Below are 25,287 nucleotides of genomic sequence, written 5' to 3' on the forward strand. Positions count from 1 at the left end.
GACAGTGGCAAAGAAAGTAATAGAATCCAGTTGGCAGAAAGAACATACCTTCGATGTGTTCTCTTATGAAAGGATCATCCATGATGTTGCTGTGATTTGTTTTCAGAATCTTTTCAAATTCAGTGATGTCATTATTCTGATAGGCACTAATAGAAAAACAAAAAGTGTAAATTATGTCAAACATGAAGAAGTTATGTATTAAATCAGATAATTCAAAGAGCCTGTTTCTCAATTTTCATATGCAAAAATCTAAATAATATTATACTTTCTGTCATGGAAGTCAGAGTTAAACAAGCACATATATCCTTCTGCCAAAAAAATATAAATTTCCTTTTCATGCTTTCGGTTTTTTAAAAGAAAGATTAAATAAATCTTCTTTTGGGGTTATATATTATATTTATACATAGTTAATTAAAATCACTTCAATATCTTATTTTTGTTAAAAGTTAGCAATAAAACATTTAACGACTATTTAATGTTCGATGTTTCCAAATGAAATTGTGCATTTAATTCCTAATTGTTCATAATGAAAGGAACCGGGTTTCATGTACACTACTACATGAATGGGTGTAGCTGTGTCTTTCAAATAAGAGAGTATATCCTCTGTGTAGGTTATTCAGAAAATGCAGCTTCCTAACTTTTATATTCTAGAAAGCTACCAGCAACTGTCAAAATTTTCAAAAGGAACATTTCTCAAGTCTCTCTAACCTTAAAATCCCACTGAGCTATAAAGCAGAGACATCAGTGGCAGATAATTAGTGCCAATTAGGTGTACACACAAAGTCAAGAGTGATGGAATCCCCTGCTGCAGAAGGCCAAAGGCTGATTTATAGTCATAATTCTCTGAGGTATCTAGTATCTCCTCTTGAAATAATTCTGTAAAGCTCTATGGGGATTGCTAAAGGTGCTGAGAAGGAAGAATCCAACCTTCTGGATATGGCACCACTGTCTGCTTTATATGTATCATCAGCTATTCTGCACGCCCTCTGCTAGTGCTTCCATCTGCTGGGTCCCAATGTAACTTCATGTTAGGGGCAGCTGATTCAAGTGCTTCAACAGGAATTATTTTCCTCTAGTCTCCTGGCAACTGACTAGGAAGATAAAATTAGGAAGCATTACTTTCTTACCTACCCCAAATACACTGCTGTAATGTACTATATAGGAGGACATATTCAAGAATTGAAAACACTTGCATAAACATTTATTTTATATTTGTATACATACATATTTTAACTGTAAGACATTCTTCCATTTCTTAAGCGGGGTTTAAAAAAAAAACATCTTATACAAAATTGTGGGACACCATGGGTCACATCATGTGGGTCAAAATTTACCATTAAAATAAGTTTTGAGTTCCAATACAGTGGCTTCACTGGAGTAGTTGGATATAATAAATATATAAATATCATTATATATTCTGATGTAAGTCAGATAAAGTTCTGATAAATCAGTCCTTTAACCAATTTTAATGTACTTAGCCAATTTAATTTATATAAAATATCAATGTCTAGGGCAAAGCTTTTCCTCCATATTTCTTTCTAAATTGCTGCTCAGCAATTTAACATTATAAACAACTTTGGTTCTTAATGTGACCAAATGTGAATGAAATAAACTACCTGAAATAAAGATGAAGTTTTCTTCATCTTTATTAAAAGCATCATAATTAAAAGTAACCTAATTCAACAACCAAATTAAAATAAACAATAAAGAAACTGATTTAATGTGGTAACTTAAGGTTTTTAATTCCCAACTGTTCTTAGTCCCTCTAAAAAAAACCCTTTTATTTTATTTTTTTTGCAGCCAAAATTAAGGTTTAAAAGTTAAATGAGGACATTTTACACAGGAACTTTAATATCATGAAATAAGTTATTTTCTCCAAGTACATACAATTTATATGTAGGTGACCCATAATTTGCAGTCTAATAGCATTTTCTGTTCAATGAAAAAGTACTATAAATAGAATGTCTGGTCACCTAAATTATTTACATATATCTGGAAAAAAAAAAAAAAAAAGCCCTGCTTTATGTCCCTAACTACGTTTTTCCAGCTGTGGTAAAACTCAGCTGTACAACTTAAAATAAAAGATCTGAAGAAACTTGGTAAATTTCTTATACTTTTTAATGAATAAAACCCACAAAAACCCTGGGTTCCATTTATTCTATGCCAGGAAGAAAGTTTCTTTTACTAATTCCTTCTGCAAAAATGGGCCATTTCTTCTAGGTTTTTTGTTTGGTCTTATCTTCCATAATTTTGTTGAATATTAATTGACTATGGTAGGTTCTTCAGTGGTTAACCATCATTACGAATCATTCAATAAATCTTGGGTTTCTTACCAGTACGACCCTTCTGCCACCCCACACTCCACCTCAGAAAATTATCCATTGTAAACATTTTTAAAAATACTTCCATCTTATCATTGAGAAAATATATGAGTAAAGAAATATGCTTATGCCGTCTTGTCTTACTGAAAATTCTTGACTCATCTTGGACTAGTTCATAATTTCATTTTGGATTAAGAGAGGTATAGGCAGTACCATTGTGAAATAACGTTTTAAGACATCCACAATCAATTTTCCACTGAAAGACGCAGGTGCATGTGTGTGTGCGCAGACAGACAGACACACACACAGATAATAGGAAAACTAAGTACTGGATACTTTATAAAATCTTATGGCTACAAAAAACACCATATAAGTAACTTCAGAAAATAAAAATTCTACAAACTTTTCTAAGAAAATACAAAAGGGCAAATGTTGAATATCAACTGAGTTCTGAAAAGTTTTCTCTCTCGCTCCTTTATGAACTGCTTTAAGGAAATTTATCTTAACTGAAATATAAAATCTTACCTTACTAAATTCGTCATTGCTAAAATTTCTGGATCATTTTTGTACGGCTTGGCCTAAACACAGTAAAGAAAAAAATTAACTAAATATATGTACAAAGAAATAACATTTTAAAAAAAGAAATAACATTCATTTCCAGATAGCTGATAAGAGAAATTAACAATTAAAACACACGTACCTCCTGTGAGTCAAATGGATTTATTCCCGATTTCATAAGCATATTTGCTAAGACCAAATATTTTAAGCAAGTGGTTCGTCTTGGACTTCCCGATTCATCATAATTCTTGAAGGCTTCAAAAAAATCAGTGTGTGCCTTTTCAAATTCACCTTCTCTCAAGTGCATTTTACCACCACATTCTGTGAAGAATAAGACACGAGAAAATAGAACATTTTCATTCTGTAATAACAAGATTGACCACCTCATAAAGGCCAAATGAAAACTATTTCAGTGCCTCTCAGTTTTTAAATTCTGTACCTTGAAGAGTACTGGCCCCGAGGTATACACTGAAGTTCTAAAAAGCAAGAGCTTAATTAAACACTTTGATATCTCCCCATGCCACTGCCCACCCTTTCCAAACCAAACTTGCCTCTGATAACTCCCATAATCAGTGGATGAGGGATGGCAGACTTGATGTGAAGTGACTGTTCATAGAGTGCTTTAAGTTTTTTGTTATTTTTCTGTGCTGTGTACATTTGAATTTCCAAAGCATATATTTCTAATAACTGTGTACCTTTTTTCAGATCATCTTCTCCATCATCAGTCTAGGAAAGCAAATACTTAACTTTAGACAAGATAGAATTCAGACAGTAATTCTTATTTGCATTAGCCTGGAAATCTTACGTTTATAATACTATTTCCATGTGAAAAGGCAATACAAATTTTAATTGGAAGCTACAGTACTAAGAATACCACTTGTAATGGCCAAAAAGAAACTAACACATCCTTTCCACTTTTTAGTTATAAGGAAAAAGTAGCCAAAGGTTTTTTGTACAGTAGTCCTTCCTTATCCATAGCGAATATATTCTAAGACCTCCAGTGGATGTCTGAAACTATGTATAGTACTATGTTTTTTCCTATATAGTAAGTCCTCATTCAACGCTGTCAATAGGTTCTTGGAAACCATGACCTTAAGCAAAACAATGTACAATGAAATCATTTTTTCCCCTCATCAATGTGGTGTTGAACAAAAAGAACATTAAATCACAGTCTCTAAGAACCTATTAACAATGTTAAGTGAAAACTTACTGTACATACATACCTATGATTAAGTTTAATTTATAAATCAAGTACAGTAAGACATTAACAATAACTGATCATAAAATAGAACACATAATACACTGTAATAAAGGTTATGTGAATGTGATCTCTCTCTCTCTTTCTCAAAATATCTTATTTTCAGACCACAGGAAATAAGTTGACCACACGAAACTGAAATTGAGGAACGCAAACTGTGGATAAGGGTTGGGGGGACTGCTCTATGTATGAAATGTTTTAATGTTTATGTTTTTATCTAGGAGATTTATTATTGTCTTCCCCAAATCCTCACAACTGCTTTAGAACCACTTATTCAAGTAAAAAGCCCTTCCTAAGTCCCTTCCACATGCCAGGTGCTGGGTCTATCATGGGGAAATAAAAGTTAAAAACCCCAAGGTTCTTGGTCTCAAAAAGTTCACACTCTAGCAGAAGATTAATCTGTCACAGTAGATAAATTACAATATAAATGACAATGACTAGGTGAAGCATAAATCAAGTGCCTAGGAGAATGAAATAGGGACTAACTTTCCTGGAGGACGTCACATGAATCACAAAAAGGTGATGACATTTGAGCATGCCTTTAAAGTTGACCAACAGCCCACGAAATGTGGGCCATGATAAATAGCAATATGATCAGCAGTAAGATATTCATAAATATCTCACACTGACATACACTAAGCCAAAATTTATTGTTTATTGGGTCTTCAAACTTAAAATTCTGTTTAATTATTCACTAATGAATCACAACCAGAGTAAAACATACAATATACAAAACAATTTATACATCTAGAGTATCCCTCATCTTTCCCTGAACATACTTCCACCAAAGTACTAAGTAATATAATGCTATTTACCATCCTGATAGCATTTTTAATGCTTACGTTCTTAAAGCAAAACTTCTTCAAAGGGTTTTCTCAAATTCTTTATATACATACTGAAAGACCCTCCATCATTCAGAGATGGTTGCTCCAACATTTCCATTTCACAGGGAACTGAACCTCCAGTTGGTTATGAATCAGACTAAAGCATCCTAACAATGTGTAGACAAGAAATAATTCCTAAGTGACTAATCTGCTTTACAAAACTATTGAGTATCTGCAGGTGATTCATTTACAACAGTCTCTTGATCATTTCTCCCATTCACAGAAATGACACATATATCATTTAAATAATACTACATGGTGGCGGGGGTGGGAGGGGTTGGAAAAAAATAGTACATGGCACTGGAAGAGTTTAAAAATATTTAAATTTAAACTAGTATTAAATGATGTATTTGGTTAAGACAAAAAAGGGAATATAAAATGAAAGTCTGGTTAAAAAGTTATAGAGCCATTCTGTCCTGACCATATGGCTTTTCAAATATAAAGTAATTAATAACAGAAAATAAAGAACTCAGTACCTCTGTCACACTAGCCATACTTCAAATGCTTGATAGCTACACATAGCTGGTGGTACCATATTGGACAACAGATATAGAACATTCCCAGTATGACTTAAAGTTCTGTTGGACAATGCTGCTAGGATTCATATAAATCGGAATAAAAAATATCTTTATTACACATGCTTATAATATCCCAGCTCTGTTTTCATAGGGTATATAACTAAATATCAATATAATAGTTAAGTATTACAACAGGCCTGTTTGTTTATTGATACTTAGTACCTCATTACACAAAGAATAAAGATTGAGGGGCCAGGCATGGTGGCTCACGCTTGTAATCCCAGCACTTTGGGTGGCCGAGGTGGGTGGATTGCCTGAGCTCAGGAGTTCAAGACCAGCCTGGGCAACACAGCAAAACTCCACCTCTCCAAAAAAATACAAAAAATTAGCTGGGCATGGTGGTGTGCGCTTATAGTCCCAGCTACTTAGGAGGCTGAGGTGGGAAGACTGCTTCAGCCCAGGAGGCAGAGGTTGCAGTGAGCCAAGATTGCGCCACTGCACTCTCCAGCCTGGGTGACAGAGCCAGACCCTCTCTCAAAAAAAAAAGAAAAAAAAAAAAAAGGTAATTTTATAACGTATTTTCTAAATTTTATTTTTGGGATAATGCTTAAACAAAAACATCCCTAAACAATATTTTGAATATAATTATTGATTATACTTTTATTATGAAGAAATATTCAGAAAAAAATAAGGGAAAGCTACCTGGCAGGACTGATGTAACTGGCGTAAAATTTTTTGAAGCTTTCCATATTCCTCTCGTTCTAAATATAATTTTCCAAGCTGCAAGAAAGCAAACTTATTAAAATCAAGATTTCAACAGAAGATGTGTATCTTCAGGAGACTTTATTAAAAACACCCACCCACTTTTCAAAAGAAAAGTGTAAGTAATTATAATTGTTACCTTTGTGTTTGTCTTAAACCACAGTCTATCATTCTTAGCATCTTTCAAAGCTTCCAGTGTTGTTTCATAGAATTCCTGCAGTAAATCCATCTGACATAAAAAATCAGAATTCTATAATTGTAAACAGCAAATTTGTACCTGTTAATAAAGTTAATTTGAACAAACTAAAAGTGCATCTTTGAACTTTAATACACATAAGATACACTATCTGTATCTTACTGAATGTCTTCTACAGTCCAAAAAATTAACAAACTGAAGCAAAATACAGACCAAATTTACAAGTGCCATGATCGGTTGTTTTATAAAACCCAGAAAATATTTCCCCATAAAAACATACTGCGGTAAGTTCTCATGCTGTAATAGTATACGTTTGTCCTTCCCAAACTAATAATTCATTCTGTATTTTATTTTACTTTTTAAAAAGCTAGTCAAGTGAAGCAGTAGGAGTGGAGAAGGAACAAAGTAATCTGTAACTGGTTGTGCTCAATTAGTTGTAAATACCACTCCACTCAGATCAGCCACACATTTCACATTAACAGCAGTAAATGAAATGCACATAGAACTAGTTGTATTGTTACTAAGAGTGTATATCTTATTCACTCAACCCTTATCTGGAGCCTACAACGTGGCAAACACTAAGCATGCTGGTGAAGAAAGAAATAAGCTCCTTCCCTCAAAATTCTTCTATAAATGTGACTAAGTAACTCAACTGCACAGTTTTTAAGTCACTGGTAAACCATGGAGGTGGGTGGAAAGAAAAGTCTAGTATAATTTTAACTATGTCTAATCACCACCAATTCACCAATCTGTGTGGCATTTTTTCATGGAAATCATTATTTGTTTTACATCTTGTTAAGTTCCCCTGCCCACCCTCTTCCCCCTACTTCTGGCTTTGCCTTTGTTTGAATATCTAATTCTCTGCTTAACTGGATCAAGAAGAGGACTGTAAGAGCAGGAAAATTTCACATTTTCAGAAAACACCATCTATTTATGCATGACTACTGATGGCATATTGAATAGAACAGAGTACCGCCCACCCAGTATCTGTTGTTACTTTCAAAAGACAAAAACCTTACATATAACAGCACACAGAGCATGCAGTCCTGAAATTTCAAAATCACTGGATTCCCTCCCCTTGCTCCAATTACTGGCATAATATTTATAAACAGTGTCTCAAATATGTTTTGATGACACTCGTTTTTAAGAGTTGGAAAACATTTCCCCACTTTAGGAAAGCTCCACGATATATAACTTAACTCTAGAATTAGTGTCGTTAAGTGTTAATATTCTAACAAAATATGTAAGTTTACCTTCCTCTATTTGCATTACATAAAATTTAAATATAAAGAGTAGAAAGTGCCTGAAAAAAATGACATCTAGTAGAAAAGACATTAAATGAGGCTGATTTTGATCTGAACATTCTTTGATTGTAAGTACAAAAAATATCAAATATTCTAAGAAATACTAAATGATATAGAGACTATATCTTGTACCCAAATATCACAGAGTACGAGGATGAAAAACTAAAACTGAGGACTACACTGCTTACAAGGATAAGACCAAATGACCCAATTAAAAATTATCTTGCAAAAAAATTTATAAAATAATCATTGGTTTTCTTAACAACCAAAATCTAGACTCATAATGAAAGCACTATCACTCCCAATACCTTCTTTAGTTTCTTTCATCAGTAGCTCTTCTTTCATTATCCACCCATCCTTTGCAGAAGCATTTACTGAGCACCTGTTGAGTAATGCCAAACACTAACTGATAAGAGCACAGGCACTTCTCAAAGATTTTAATATAACCAAATCCATACAAATAACCTGTAATTCAGTGTATTCAACACCTCGGAATGGCTAGCTGAAGTGCTAATGGAGTTTACTAGAAGGACCCGTGGTAGCAACTGTATAGGAGTCTAACAAAAGGCTGAAAAGTTGTTTACAAATTTTAGTATCTGAAGCAATTATTTAAAGAGATCAAGCTGGAGTTATTACCTTTTACTATTATATAATCAGTAATATAACCAGGAAAATAGTACTTATCATTTTTAAAGCACACTAATAACTAGCATAACTACTTAAATAAAAGCTCTAGATCTTTTCATTTGTAAAGAACAAAGCCCTTACTATAAATAATAAACACAATGATAGTGCCAAGAGGGGAAAATTGAGTCTAACCTGTTTAGAAGTAGAGATATAATCAAGAATAGAATTAATGGATTTTTCAGAATAATTTCTTGTGACTGCACTCCGAATATAGGTCAATAGCTGTTTATATCTATTCATCATTTCTGGAAAGTTTGTCTGTGAGAAAAGAAAAATGAATTATCAGATGCAAATTTAGGTACTAAAATATGTACACATGATTAAGGTTATAGAATATACTACTACATAATGAAATGTAGTTCATATAGTTCCTAATATAGTTTTGTAAAAGAGAAACTATGTATGACAGGAACATTATAAACATTATCCTAAATTTGAAATGATTAGATTACTCAAACCAAATGTATAAAGTTAGCTTATAAAACAAGTACAACTGCTAAACTTTCCAAATTTCAGAAGTTGTCATTGCACAACATATTTAAATCATAAAACCTACTAAAATATTCATAAGCCAAAACACACAAATAAAATCCAAGTTTTTTCTTTTTTTTTTGAGACGGAGTTTCACTTTCGTTGTCCAGGCTGGAGTGCAATGGCACGATCTTGGCTCGCCGCAACCTCTGCCTTCCAGGTTCAAGCGATTCTCCTGCCTCAGCCTCCCGAGTAGCTGGGATTACAGGCATGTGCCACCACCCTCGGCTAATTTTGTATTATTATTATTTGTTTTTTAGTAGGGACAGGGTTTCTCCATATTGGTCAGGCTGGTCTTGAACTCCCAATCTCAGGTGATCTGCCCACCTCGGCCTCCCAAAGTGCTGGGATTACAGGTGTGAGCCACCGCACTCGACCAAAATCCAAGTTTTCAAATGCCTTGGGTACCTGCTATGCAGGTTATTAGCTATATTCTCCCCTGTAATTTTATCCCTTCCTCAGGAAGCTCTGCAATAAGAGTTACTTGTTTCTTTTCTCCCTATAACTGGCTGGCTATATATGAAAATGTGAAATTAAACAATCTTTTCAAGCATCAATACTAATTTCATGTCAAGAAAAGTCTCCCCATCTAAGGTTCTACTCAATAGTAGATATAGTTAATGTTGTTATTCCTTGTATTTGTACTATTGAGGTTGTTCCAGGAAACAAGAATGGTCTAAAAAATAAAGGTGTACTGAGACTTATTCTGGGAGAGGTGTACCATTCCTAAGTATATCCTCTAAGTCAATTTATGTGTCTAACCTTATAACCTGCATCCACAATCCTCACAATTTGCAACTGCTATTAATCTTTTTTTCCTGAGTTCTATTCTATTTTTTTAATCAAAGACATGAAGCACTGGCAGATACAAATGCTTCTTTCCTTGACTAATTAAACATATGTATTTATTAGGGTGAGGAATAAACTAATAATGTTATAATTATCTTGCTTACGACAACATATTCTGCCCGGAGGCACAGCATGAAGAACAAGAAAACCTGAGAACAATCCCCGAAACCTTCTAAGCAAGAACTGAATTACAATAAAGAAAACAGTAGAGGTGGATGAGACAAAAAAAGGATAGAACTATGGAAATACATATAGATTTATAACCATTTTTGTTTCCAAGTTTCATGTGGGGTTAAATGATAGGTAACATCCTGTCAATGAGCTGCTAAATCCACATTACAGTACATATCTTGTAGCAAAAGGGAAATCAGAGAAATACGACTATCCTAACTTTGAAGTTGTACCTTGCCACTGAAATAGGAGTTTTGCAAAAAGTTACAGTTTTTGGTTGGGCTTGGTGGCTCACTCCTGTAATCCCAGCACTTTGAGAGGCTACGAGCATCGCTTAAGTCCAGGAGTTTGAGACCAGCCTGAGTAACATGGTGAAACCCCGTCTTTACAAAAAACACAAAAATTAGTCAGGTGTGGTGGCATGTGCCTGCAGTCCCAGTTACTTGGAGGCTGAGGCAGGAGGACAGCTTGAGCCTGGGAGGCAGAGGTTGCAGTGATACAGTGATACAGTGAACCAAGATTGCACCACTGCACTCCAGCCTGAGCAACAGAGTAAGACTTCATCTCAAAAAAAAAAAAAGTTGCAGTTTTGAATTTATCTCCTTATAATAATTTATAGCTCATTCAAAAAACAATTACATTATAATTAAAGACTGAAGGAAGAGTAGGTAAATTGGTCCCAGAGCAGTTGATAGTGAACTCTTCCAACTTTTTACTATCTAAAATCACTACACACAACATAGGTCCTACTCTGAGTCCAATCAGAAAACGAGAGGGGCAGGTACAGAAGTTGAAATCACTTTTGTGAATCGTAACTTATTCACAGATGCTGCTATAGCAAACAAAAGGTAGGTAAGGTGGACAAAATAACATAAAATGCAAAAAACCCTCTCCCTTCCTTCCCACTCTGCTCAAGGTAAAATGGCAAAACCAAGTCTTAAGGGTAACACAGTGTTCAAATGGATTCAAAATGAAACCACTGCTAGTAAGTCAAAATAGCGAATTTCTATAGGGAGTCTTGGTATTATCTCAAATCACAGAACCTACGAGTTAAACATTCAGTCCCCAATGTCACAGATTGTTTAATCACAAATTTCTGTTCCTTGAAACGCTTGGTGCTTCTTCCACAGCCTTCTAAGTTATTAATCTGAATACAGTAAATGTTTGTGTTTAATATTCTTGCAAACAAAAAATGGAAAGAAAGCACAGGGGCTCTGGGCAACATAGAAATGTTTTGAGAGTGTCAGAGCAGTAGGAGTAGAAAGGGTAAATATAATGCAGATAATTTTCATTCTTTAACTAGATTTAAATGCAATATACAATATACTTAATAACATTTAATGTGTTTTGAATGATTCTGATATATTTTGGGGAAAAAATGAACAAAAACATTTTGTGAACAGCTTCCGTAGGAGATGCCATGGAGTGCCCCTCCTATTAAAGGTGAGATAAACGATACCAGAGTGAGAGTACCTCAAAAAGAGGAGGTACAAGATTAGTAGAAGTTACTTGGATACAAGTACTAGTCAGATGGGATAGAGAAGCTAATGGGGAGGAGGAGGAAACAAATCATATGGGAAATACAAAAATAGGGGAAAAGGGAAGTGGCAACATATCAGCTATTCTTCTATTTGCCATAGTTTCTGAACCTTCCAACTGCTTCACTCCCTGCTAATCTGAGCTTCAACTTTATCTTTCTCTTAAAAGTTCTTCTTCTCCTTTAGTGATCTAAGATTCATGTTTGTACCCAGTCCTATCATCTTATAACCATTATAGGTTCTAAGAATATAACAACAAACAAAACAAAGTTCTGCTCTCATGGAGCTTACAACTTACTTGGGGTGAGGGGTGGTGTGAAGAGGGGCAAAAAATAATAGATCACATGGTGACATATGCAAAGAAGAAAAACAGCAAAGAAGAAGTTTAAGTGATGATGGGAAGAATGTTATTTTATATCGGGTGGTCATGGGAAGGCCATCCTGATAAGCAGTGCCATTTGAGCAGAGACCTGAATCAAATGAAGAAAAAACCTGTATGGTTACAACAGAGAAGAGCTTCTGAGGTAGAAGAAACAGCAGGTGCAAATCTTCACACAGGATTGTGCTTGGGATGACTTCAGGAACAGCAAGAAGGCCAGTGATGGAGCAAATAAAACAGCAGCAAAGGATGAGCTTACATAGGGACTTGTAGGTCATGGTAAGAATTCTGGATTTTACTGAGGGAGATGGGGACCACTAGAAGATATGGAGCAAAAGAATGGCATAATCTGATTTACATTTTAAAAGGATCACTCTGCTACTTGTGGAGAACTGTAGCAGGGTAATGATGAAAGTAAGGAGAACAGTTAAGAGGCTATCGCAATAATCCAGGTAAGAAATCATGGTGCCTTGGACCAGAGTAGTAGAGGTAGAAACGGTAAGTAGCAGTCATACTGGATATAAAGCCATGTGGATTTGCCAATGGATTATTTGTGGGGTAAGAGACAATGAGAAGAGATAAGCATAATGCTAATGTTTTGGCCCTAGTCAATGGAAGAGAAACCCTTTATAATAAACAGGAGAATTTTAAAACTCCAAAGTAAACACTAATCCTTTGTGGAAAAGTCAATCTATTAATAATGGTGGCTCACGCCTGTAATCCCAGCACTTTGGGAGGCCGAGGCAGACAGATCACGAGGTCAGGAGATCGAGACCATCCTGCTTAACATGGTGAAACCCCGTCTCTACTAAAAATACAAAAAACCAGCTGAGAATGGTGGCACACGCCTGTAGTCCCAGCTACTCAGGAGGCTAAGGCAGGAGAATCGCTTGAACTCAGGAGGCAGAGGTTGCAGTGAACCAAGATCGCACCACTGCACTTCAGTCTGGGTGACAGAACGGGGGGAAAAAAAGCAGCCCAATACTGTAAATGCATCTAAAAGAGTAAGTTTTCTTAAATAGAAAACTTCTGTATCCTATGAGGAATCTTTTTTTTTTTTTTTTTTTTACTTAGTATTTACTATAGCTCTAACTGCAAAGCAGACTAAATATAAAAACACATCCAAAGTAGTACTCGAGAAAAGTAGATATAATAGTACTTCGTCGTAATGAGGTTTTTACCTAAAAAATTTATTTCATTAGTTTAATTCCCCTCAAAACAAATCTTACCAACTTGAAGTTAATCTTAATCATTTGTTTCAGTGCTTTAAATCCCCATTCTCCTTTTTCACCTTCAAGTTCCAAAACCTAAAAAGAGGAAGACATTTTTAGTTTATCTTAATATTAACATTATTTTCTAAGGATGTCCAATGTGTAAGTATTGAATTAATTTTATACTATATACATAAAAAACATTTCCCCAAGGATACCACCATTTCTCAATGTCATTTTTAAGTCTCTAAAAAAAACAAGTTGTAAGATGCTTACATAAGGATAAGCAAGCTTAAAGTTCCTTCATCAGGAAAATTAAGAGCTACTTCTTGATTACTATACAGTTCCTGAAATATTTTTCCCCCGAATAACCAACCTATGGTAAAAATAATCCGTAAGTGTAACAGTAAGTCAAGAAATCAAGCTATTTATAATAACGAAACCACAACTGTGTGATTTACCCCTAAAAGAAACAAGACTGCAGTGATAATACCTATTGACCATCATGTTGGTGGTTCTTCTGCCAGAACCATCCTAGCTTTTCAGGACAATGGCCCTGCTCCACAGACAGCTTGATTGCAAAAAACATCAGGATAACCCTTTTGAAACATTTGCTTGTGCTGCCTAACGCTAACTGATAGGATAATTAAGTATTCAAAACACATTTCTGAGATAAAATCACCTGGGACTTATTTGTTCTAGCATATCATTAAAAAAAATTAACACATAGAATCAAATGGAAAAGAATATAAACCTTTTGAAAACTGCTTAATGCTGCTTTTGGGTCATCTTCTTTTAATGCTTTGGAATTATAGTACTGATTTTCCAAATCCACATTTGGCTCGGAGTTACTATCTTCAGAGTATTCCTGTGTTGGAAAGAAAGAAATATTAAAAGAAAAAAAAAAAACAAAACTCCACACATAGCAATGTAAAACGTGAATGCTGTTAAGACAGAAAAACCACGTATTTTTACAAAACAAAACAACCTTGAATACATACATAAAATGCCAACTGATATTCAACTGTTATATAAAACCAGGGGTTGAAGAAAGGAGGAGGGTGTATAGCAGAATATAATCATTTCTTTCTTCCAGATGAAAGTTAAAATTTCTATAGAATCAACATAAAAGAAGAATGCAAAGACCTAATATTGGTTAATGACCCCAATTCTGTAGTGGTTAAGCTTTCGTTGGTCATGAAATCTGAGGGAAACCTAATGCAGATGTGTTCTAATTATTAATCTTTGGTTCTATAATTTTTTTCTATTCCCCAAGTCTAAATTTCATTATTGTAACATGGTTTAAAACTAGCTAGGATGGTAATCTACACATGGCAAAGCCATCTAGCACTAAATATAATTATGTTAATAAGAATATTTGCTTTATGTGCACTATACAACAGCTGTTTATACTAACGTTAATCGGCTTTATAACAAATCAAAATAAATAAAACAAAATGGATTTATATAATTTCATGAGACTTTCCATTACATGAGTTCTATTCTTAGTGGAAAAAAACAAGGCAGAAGGGAAAACTGGAATAAAACAACTATTTTGTAGTGTAAACAAGAGTTTTACACAGTTCCAGGACATTCAGTCTAATAACGAGGATTACAAAATACACATGGATTGGTGTAATGGAAATAATTATCTTATGGTCATAAGATAAAGATTATTTCCTTCTCAGCTATAAGTCATTACAAAGGGCAAGTTTATATCAAATTAAGAATAGTACCTGGAAACAAACACAAAAAGACAAGAATAGTTTTACAGTTATTTCTAAATCCAAATACAAGTAACAAATTTCTTTATGAGATATTTATGAAAAATTATGTTACAGTCTCATAAAAGCATAGTAGAGAAGAAAGGTATGCTGTGTATAAGTTATTCGAAAGCTCAAAAATACATTAACACAAGATGAATTTTTCAGTAATCAAGAGTGGCTTTGTAATGTGCGCCCTCTGGAGGATAATTCCTTCCTCGTGTGAAGACATGAGTCTGTCAGCCTTACAGATTTAAGACCTGGAATTCCGTTGTGTTTAACATATGAAAATCACTTGATGAAACTAGGTAGTAAGTAAGTTTCATAATTACTCATTTACTTCTTAACCCTTGTAATCTAGGCTTGACAACAAAGAAACTGATCAAGCTAAAAAAAAGAGAAATTAGTAAAGAATGAACAAGCCAACCATATACAGAATGATGCTGTGACAGTGATGGCTTCAAAACTGGGTTTTGAAAGATAAATGGAAGTTTGCCCGCTAGATGAAATGAGAGAGGATAAAGAGAATAGTACATGTAGTAACAACATAAACAATGGAAGGTAACTATTTGTTGGAACATAAAAATCCTTATTGACTCTACCTTCAAAATAAACCTCAAATCTATCCACTCCCAAACCCCCTGCTTGCTACCATCCTACCCTACCCAACTACTTTCATCTCTCCACAAACTTTAACAGCGTTCTCATTCTCCTTTTTAAGTTCTAATATCCTCATGGCTAAGCAGGTGAAATAATTCTCACAAAATGTAAATTATCTTATTCCTCTCCTCAAAAATGGGTCCCATTCCTCTTAAAATCCACAGCGAAATCATCAAAACTTGACTCCGGTGTCCAGCCTTATATCCTATCAAGTTCTCCCTCATTCACTTTGCTGCAGCCATCCTGGCCTTAATTCAATGGCCTTAACTCAACAAGTGCCAAATTCTCTCACTTTTATGTGTTATTCCTGTCTCTTTCCACCTCTACCTCTACCTCTCTTCATCTGGTTAACTACTGCATATCATTTCAGATCTCAGCCTAAGGGTATTCTTTAGGGAAGACTTGGAGTAAAGAATCACAGCTATAAAACCTACTCTATGCCTTTGGAAATCAGCTCTTTTCTAATTGTTTTATTAAGTTGGAACAAATACAAATGGATTTACCATATATGATTTATCATACAATAACTAAAATAAAAACTTCACTTAACACTGTTGAATAAGATAGAGGAATAGCTCGCTGAACCAGAGAATTATTTTTTTTTGCAACCCAAACCTTCAGAATGCAGCCTTGAACCTGGAAGTAAAATGAAAAGTATTTCTGATTTACATTGATCATAAAGTAAAAATTCAGAGTCCATTTATTTTTGGTTTCTTGGCTCAAAACAAATTAGAAAAAACAATTAGGTCAGGTTTTGAGAAGAGGAAAGTAGAAGCTGAAAGGTATACATGACAACAGTAGGACTAGCGTTTTGGAGCTTCCTAGCAAATGAGAAACAACAGTATTTTAGAAAGGGAAGAGATTAACTTCAATTTTCTAGAAATTACTGAACCAATTATAACACTGTTAAAAACAGGATCCTTGACATTTCCTGTCATATCTCACACAGTGTCTTGTCATTCAATCATGGAATACTTATAATAAGACTAGTTACCTGTAACTTCTGGGACCTGATAGATTTCAGATAGAGATTTCTAAACTTTAGATGTTACAACTCCAAAAAAACAAAAAACAAAAAAACAAAACAAAACAATGACTGAGACAAGATTTGATTTAGCCCTCTACATTTTGTGACTATATTCCTTTGGTTTTTCATATCATATGGATTAAGAAATGGCATGTATAATGTTTTTGCATAATTGCAATTCAACTCTTCCCCTCAAGGTACTCATGGTCTATTAAGGAAGAGATATGCAAACAAAACTGTATTATAATAAATAATAGACACACATACTAAGTCCACTGGCATCTCAAAAAGGAGTAATCAACTACTTCTGAGTTAGAGGAAGGAAAAAGATACCCGAGTCAGGTATAAAAGTATGAATAGGAATCGCCAGCAATGAGAAAGGGCAGCTGAAATAAAGCAATTAATGTGCAAATGCAAGGAAGCTTGAAATAGTATGAATAGTTTGGGCTGAAGCACAGGATGTTATGTAAGGGGTTGATGAAAGATGAACTGGTATTGAACAGAGGAAGAGGACAACAGAAATCTTGCAAGGAGATTAGATCCAATAAAGAGCCTCTAAAAGATTTTACAAGGAAATAACCAGATTTGTGTTTCTGGAAGAGTACTCTGGTAGCAATGAGGTAGTCCATTGGATAATCTTAAAAGTCTGTCCAGGAGCTGTGAAGGCCTGATCCCAAGAAGTAGAATGAGGAGAAAAGGCAGGGGACACAATAAATGATGGAATAAACACAGAAGATGTAAAACAATGTTAGGGAGGTAAAATAAAAGTGCCCATATGGGCACAAGATAAAGGAAAATAAAGTGATCCATAATTACTATCAAAGGCTTGGTAACACATGATGCCATCACTCAGAATAGGAAATCTAGAAGTACTGAGTAAGTATTGCTAAACTGAAATAGTTACGTCAAATGAAAAAGAGATAATAATTTGTAAAAGTTTAAATGTTTTTTAACAGAAGAGAAAGTGAAATTTTAATTAGTATATAAAGAATGCTTTAAAAACAAATGAAGAGTTTAATACATGAAAAATAAACAAGCACTTGTTTTACAAGAACAGTTGGAAAAGGGATTAAAAATAAAAAAAAATCTAAAATTCAATAATAGTTTCAACCTACTCATGTCCTGATAATTCCCCCAAGCAATTTGTGATCCATCCACACAACCAAAATCTACTCTTTCTCAAACATGTCACACAATTTTAAATCTCTGCTTTGGCATAAACTGCTCTTTTTGCTAGAATTCTAAACCACTTTCCCTCCTAATAATCTTTCTGCTTTTCTCCTAAGATACTTCCCTGCCCTAATACTTCTGGGAAATGTGTTCATTAACTCATCTTAGCATCACTCTTCTTAGCAAACTAAATTTTTTTTCTTAGTCATGCTTCCATATGACATGCATCTCTCTACCATAGAGCTCTGTATGTTAAAATAGGCCAAATTGTGAACTTCTCAGAAGCAGGAACTTTCTTATTCATCTGTGTATTCTGAGAGCCTGGGATATTACAAAACGCTTAGTGTTTGGTTAATTAAAATAAAAGGTGGGTAAACATTTCAAAATAACACAACATACAGCAGCCAGGGTCAATTTTGACTATATCAGGTATGTAGCTACTGCTGAACAGGATCAGTTCCATAGTTCATTTACTTACTCTTGTATCTATTGCCAATAGAAGTCCTAAGAAATGTACTTTAGGAAAACAACAGTCACCATTAAGAATGCTTTCTGAGCCTTGTCTAACAGCTGACAAGATGCTGGGCACACTAAGAGGTGTGGGCAGTGTTTCATTATCCTTAAAAACCAGATATGATTCGAATCCTAGGTAGCCATTTATGGTTTAGCTACTGATAAAGTTATCTATTTAAAAAAATTCACACAAATTAATGGGTGCTGATTTGTTAACTATGAAGTTAGAATTAAAAAAACAAAACAAAACAAAAAACTGTCTGCTGGGCACGATGGCTAACACCTGTAATCCCAGCACTTTGGGAGGCTAAGCGGGGGTGGATCACCTGAGGTCCGGGGTTCAAGACCAGCCTGACCAACATGGAGAAACCCTGTCTCTACTAAAAATACAAAAAAAATTAGCCGGGCATGGGGGCGCATGCCTGTAATCTCAGCTACTCAGGAGGCTGAGGCAGGAGAATCGGGAGGCAGAGGTTGTGGTGAGCCAAGATAGTGACACTGCACTCCAGCGTGGGCAACAAGAGCGAAACTGTTTCAAACAAAAAAAAGAAAAAAAAAGTTGTTCTAAATTTTCAGTGTTCAAATTATATTTCCCAGGTAGAGCTACCATAAAGTCACATTTGTGTTTTAGCATCCTAAAAGAGCTACTATAAAACCTGGGCTCTAGTTCTGACTCTCCCACAAATTTGTCCTGTAAATTTAGGTAATCACTCATTCTCTATGCTTTAGTTCCTCTTGTGTCAAATTTGGGGGTTGAACCCTGTAGGAAGTTTCTAATTCCCACTAAGGTCCATATGTTCATTTCGGGATATAATGTACAAGTACAAATTCACTTTGTTGGATAGTTGTAGTTTACAGATTTAAGTTGTCATTTTTTATTAAATTTATGTATGCTTATTAAATAATCGTTTATTACTTAAATGTATATAACTTTATTTTATTCTTAGCATGTAAAAGTTGTCTCCCATTGTTTTAGCTATCCTTGTTGGAACCTCTCCAATTTCATTATACAAGGTACACTAACGAGGTAATACAACAGGCCTTTTTGAAAAGTTGCCAATTTAAGTTCCAAATCAATATTTTTCTTTGAAGTAGTAGCTTTAAGGTGCAGTAAAATTATTCCAATGATACTGACATGTATTACAACAAGTAATGCTTCTGAAATCCTCAAGAAAACCAACTTCACCAGAGTCGTGTGTTTGTATCCTGAAACAGCAGCATACAATTTAATGGCTCAACTTATTTATCAAACCTGATTCTTAATTTTCAACTACATCTACAAAAATGAAAAAATCTGGCTAGCTTATTTTTTAAAAATAAGCTGCACATTGTTTTTTCAAAATATTGAAAACAGGCCAAATTCTTATCAATACAGAACTGTTTAAATAAAGGATGGTACATCCATACAATCAATGCAGCCATAAAAAAAAGTCAGCTCCTTGCATACTTAATACAGAATAATCTCTCAGATAAATTAAAAAGCACAGAGCAAGATTTATAATATGCTATATCAACGTTAAAAAAATAAAAAAAGAGAGGATGAATAAGAATCTATATTTGGTTATCTACTGAGAATGGGAACCAGATGAAGAACAGAATGGAGGAAAAAACTTTGATGCACATATTTTTACATTTTCTGGTTTTGAACCATGTGCACGTATTATCTATTTTAAAAAGAGTGACAGAGTCACTCTCTGGCCTCTAAAGTAACATTTTTGCTCATCATTTACACCCTGCAACCTGCCCACCCCCAGCAATAAAAGCAATATAGGTTCCCTGTGAAAAGTCTGCCAGACAAAAACAAATTTAAAAAAATTAAAACTGGATGGGCGCGATGCCTCACACCTGTAATCCCAACACTTTGGGAGGCTGAGGTGGGTGAATCATCTGAGGTCGGGAGTTCGAGACCAACCTGGCCAGAAAGGTGAAACATGTCTCTACTAAAAATACAAAAATTAGCCAGGCGTACTGGCTTGTGCCTGTAATCCCAGCCATTTGGGAGGCTGAGGCAGAGAATTGCACTACTGCACTCCATCCAGCCTGGGCAACAGAGTAAGACTCTGTCTCCAAAAAAAAAAAAAAAAAAATTAAAACCATTGATAATTTATTTCCAGACATTTTTCTATATTTTTCCCACCTAACAAAATTGGGATAATATGGATTATACTGTCTTTGACATTTCTGGAACTTAACATTTATACTGGATACATGTTCACTATGTACATAGCACTGGCAATTGACCATCATCTTTCTACTGATCTTATTGAAAGGGTGACAAACACGAGAGTCTGTAAGAGATCCTGTAGCTAAGATTCATTTTCCTCCCCACTACACACACACAAAAAAGAAAAAGAAGTAAAAATGCAGAGCATTAAAACTGCTATACCATAAAAAATAACGGGAACATGGGTGGAGCTGGAGGCCATTACTCCTAGCAAACTAATGCAGGAACAGAAAACCAAATACTGCATGTTCTCTGTTACAAGTGGGAACTAAATGATGAGAATTCATTAACACAAAGAAGGGAACAGACATCAGGGCCTACTTGAGGGTGAAGGGTGGGAGGAGGGAGAGGAGCAGAAAACATAACTATTGGGTACTTGGCTTAGTACCTGGGTGATGAAATAATCTGCATAATAAACTCTTGTAATAAGAGCTTACCTATATAACTAACCAGCACATGTACCCTTGAACCTAAAAGTTAAAAAAATAAATAAAACTGCTATATATTAAGACAAGAAAAACAATACTAGGAAACATTTATTCCCTAATCCCAACTATGAGCTTGACTAGGGGAATATAATGAGGCTCACAGTTGGTCATATATTTAACCAAGTGGAATTATTCTAACTTTTAGACAACGTTTTCCTTGTAATACATTTAAATAATTATATCCAAATACAGGCCGGGCATGGTGGCTCACGCCTGTAATCTCAGCACTTTGGGAGGGCAAGGAATGTCGATCACCTGAGGTCAGGAGTTCGAGACCAGACTGGCCAACATGGTGAAACCCTGTCTCTACTAAAATATAAAAATTAGCTGGGCATGGTGGCGGGCACCTGTGGTTCCAGCTATTCAGGAGGCTGAGGCAAGAGAATCGCTTGAACCCGGGAGGCAGAGGTTGCAGTGAGCCGAGATCACACCACTGCACTCCAGCCTGGGCGACAGAGCACAACTCCACCTCAAAAAAAAATTTATATATATTCAAATATATAATGCCCTACACATAACAGGACTTACTGAAGAATAATTTTTGGTATAAAGTCAATTTGTCTTAAATCCTTTCTAAAAAGATTATTAGAAGTTTCATGGTAGAATGATTGGACTGTGGAATTAAAACAGTTAGCTTATCAATGGCCTTACCTACTTAATGAATGGCACTATGGTTATTATTTAGTATCATGGATCAGCAAATAATCTATAAACCTGTAAAATTAGCATTGCATTAAATGTAATTTATTAGCACCATCGCCTACCACAGATTACTATGTTTAGAAATGCCTGCTTCTGCCTCTAAAAATCAAACAGATCTTAGAACATACATGACCATACATGTATGTTGAATTTCTTTTACATTCATTTCTTTCACATTCATTTCTTCTTTCTTAAAAAAAAAAAAAAAAATTTGTTTTATTTTAGATCCTTCTTGGGCAGAAATCATTATTTACTTCCTTGGGTAAAAACAGTACAGTTTTAGAAACAGAGTTAATTTTTCAGGTGGTATCCTAACTACCTATTTCTACCAGATTGGGGAAGAACAAAGTGATTTAGGGTGTTAAAATGTATCAATGGACGACCAATAAAGATATGCTGAGTATCACTGTGGTCAGCAATACTCATGGCTCTCAGTTAACACTTTAACTAAAACGAGGTGATAATCAATTTTCCAAAAAAAATAATTTTTTATAAAAATAAATCTTGAGAAAGCAAGTCAATTCTGCAGATTTTTTAAAATACTAATAAACAGAAAAAAAAAATCCCAGACAAAATAAGTATTTTAAAAAAAGAAAAACTCTTTTGGCAAAAGGTAAGCATGAAATGGTAACCTCCTTCATTAATCTTTTTTTTTAAAAAATATATGAGTTAAGGAAATGAAAAACAAATTACTAAATAAATTTTATGCCACCAAAAGTTTTAACTGTTAGTAAATTAATCATAAATAATTTTACAACTAGACACCTGATGAGAGACAGACGGGAAGAGTTATTTAATAGAATGCTAGGGGAAGAAAAACAAAAAATCCAACAGAAAACTCCAACATTTCATTTCATTATGTAGTAGTGCAAAATCTTACTTTAAGAAATAAAAAAGTTAAGACACAGCTGGTTGTGGTGACTAACACCTGTAATCCCAGCACTTTGGAAGGCCGAGGGGGGGGGGGCAGATCACTTGAGGTCAGGAATTCGAGACCAGCCTGACCAACACGGTAAAACCCCGCCTCTAAAAAAAAACACAAAAAATTAGCCAGGTATGGTGGCAGGCGCCTGTAATCTCAGCTACTAAGGAGGCTGAGGCAAAATTGCTCGAACCTGGGAGGCAGAGGTTGCAGTGAGCTGAGATTGTGCCACTGTTCTTTAGCCTGGGCAACACAGTGAGACTCCGTTTCAAAAAAAAAAAGTTAAAGCAATTATATATTCAACTTCATTATACTGCTCATGTAGTGTAGGCCCTAAAAGGCTGGGAAAACATGGCCAAGTTAAAACATTCTATGTTTAATAAAAAATCTTGCAAAAGTTAATCAAGTACTTCACAAGACAAAAAGATTCTCACTGCTATTACATTACATTCTCAAAGATGATCAATTTAATCACAGCGCTAATAAGTTATGTATCCGACGGACTATTGTTTAGGAAGGAGATAAGCAGAAACATCTACAAACACAAACTAATAATACAAATGCAATTTCTCAAGAGATGACATACAGCTGGGCACGGTGGCAAGTGCCAGTAGTCTCAGCTACTTAAGAGGCTGAGGCGGGATGATTGGTTGGGCCCAGGAGTTTGGGCCCAGCCTGGGTAACACAGCAAAATCCCATCTCTAAAAATATACACATGTGTAAATAAATAAAGAAGACACACAAATGGCCGACATATACATAAAAAAAAAAAGCTCAATATCACTACTATCAAAGAAATGCAAATCAAAACCACAATTAGAATGGTTATTCATCAGAAAGACCAAAAATAATAGAATGCTGGCAAGAAAGTGGAGAAAACAGAACTCTTCTACACTGTTGATGGAGATGTAAATTAGTATAGCCATTATGGAGATTTCTCAAGAACTAGAAGTAGAACTACCATAAGATCCCGCAATCCACCCCTGGGTTTATCCAAAGGAAAGAAAATAGGTCTATTAAAGGGATTCCATGTTCATTGCAGCATTACTCATAACAGCAAAGACAGGGAATCAATCTAAGTAGTAATGGATAAATGGATGAAGAAAATGCGGTATATATACATAAAGGAATATTATTTGGCTATAAAAAAGAATGAAATTCTGTCAATTTGCAGGAACGTGGATCTGGAGATTTAGGTTAAGTGAAATAAGCCAGGCGCAGAAAGACAATTATCACATGTTCTCACTCAGATGTGGAAGCAAAAGAAGTTGATTTCATGGTGGTAGAGAGTAGAATGATAGGAAGGGTGTGGGGGGAAAGAGGAGTGGGGAAGTAAGAGAAGTTGGTTAATGTGTACAAACCAACAGTTAGATAGAAGGAATAAGTTCTAATGTTTGATAGCGGGGGAGGGTGACTATGGTTAAAACGTATTTCATATTTCAAAATATCTAGAAGAGATGACTTTAAATATTCCCCAGACACAGAAATGATAAAAACACAAGGTGATGGATATCCTAAATACCGACTTGATCATTACATATCCTGTGCATGTAACAAAACCCCCCATAACTATGTACAAAATACTATGAATCAATTAAAAAAATACAAGCACATTTAAAAGAAACATTTTGATAACAATAACAAAACACCTGTAACATGAATAAACAGGTAGTAACTAGAAATGGACAGATACATATTAATGAACAGAAGTCACTGCCTACAACTGGCTTGCACAAACTAAAATGTAAGGTAGAAACCATAACTATTAGCGAAACCACATTTAACTTTAAAAATTATAAAAATCTCTACTATGACTTTCAGATAATAGCGAGAATTTCCGTTCTCCCTTTTGCAAAGTGTGCCTTATTTTAAAATGCAAAAAACTGAAAATACACACGAAGTTATAGACTAATTCAAAACAATGTATTAATATTTTGACAATCTCTGGCACTTAAAATGAATCAGACGTCCCAAAACATCTATTTTGTAACTTTATGATAATGCAGCATCACCATAAAAGAACCATATGAAATACCCCCAAAATAAAGAAACAAAGCAAAGTTGACGTTAATTCTGGGTCAAGATAATTTTCAGAGTTTCCACACGATGTTTTTGAATAGCAAACGTTATTCAAACTTGTAAATCCATTAATAAATGAAGCTCTGAATCTTTAAAAATCTCCATTCAGTCAGATAAATTCGTTTATTTCTATGCTGTTGCTGTTTTAAAGTTTGTATACTGGAAAATTTCTAAGGGAAAAGCTATGGGTTCAATTACCTTACACCCGTCCCCCAAAAACACAACATGCAAAACCTCCTCGCCAGCTTTTCTTTATAAAGAACTGAAAAAGTAGTTCAACTACCTTTTTTTCAGTTATCCTTGCTCTGAACCCTCTACTACACACTTACCTCGGACCAAAACTGGCCCTGGACAAGACTATTTAAGCTACGTCTCCAGGCGACTCACAAGTTGCGTTTCGCGGTCAGGCCTGGGAGCAGTAAGGACCCCCCAGTTTTCAGACTTCTCCTAGCATTTCGCACATGTGAACGCTCAGTTCAAGTGTGAAGAAGTGGGGGCCCGAACGCTGGGCCCGAAAGGGCAAAGCCAGGGCCTACACCGCAGCATGGTCACCGGGGCGGCTCGCGCCGTTG

At 35.0% G+C, this 25,287-nt stretch overlaps 1 protein-coding gene across 3 annotated transcripts in view; it reads right to left on the reverse strand.

Moving 5' to 3' along the window:
- The window catches only part of COPS2 (COP9 signalosome subunit 2), a 49,281-nt gene that overhangs the window by 23,553 nt on the left and 441 nt on the right, over window positions 1-25,287 (reverse strand). For 2 of the 3 annotated variants that reach the window (XM_030931647.1, XM_030931645.1), the window contains exons 2-10: window positions 13,922-14,035; window positions 13,186-13,263; window positions 8,621-8,746; window positions 6,441-6,551; window positions 6,242-6,319; window positions 3,431-3,605; window positions 3,022-3,200; window positions 2,847-2,899; window positions 49-146 (exon numbers count right to left, since the gene is read on the reverse strand). In XM_030931647.1, the coding sequence (XP_030787507.1) occupies window positions 49-146; window positions 2,847-2,899; window positions 3,022-3,200; window positions 3,431-3,605; window positions 6,242-6,319; window positions 6,441-6,551; window positions 8,621-8,746; window positions 13,186-13,263; window positions 13,922-14,035 (1,012 nt within the window). The remainder of the gene's footprint in view (window positions 1-48; window positions 147-2,846; window positions 2,900-3,021; window positions 3,201-3,430; window positions 3,606-6,241; window positions 6,320-6,440; window positions 6,552-8,620; window positions 8,747-13,185; window positions 13,264-13,921; window positions 14,036-25,287) is intronic. The other variant, XM_030931646.1, reaches the window with a different exon arrangement.

This window comes from Rhinopithecus roxellana, chromosome 5 (genome assembly GCF_007565055.1).
Source record: "Rhinopithecus roxellana isolate Shanxi Qingling chromosome 5, ASM756505v1, whole genome shotgun sequence".
Lineage (NCBI taxonomy): Eukaryota > Metazoa > Chordata > Mammalia > Primates > Cercopithecidae > Rhinopithecus > Rhinopithecus roxellana.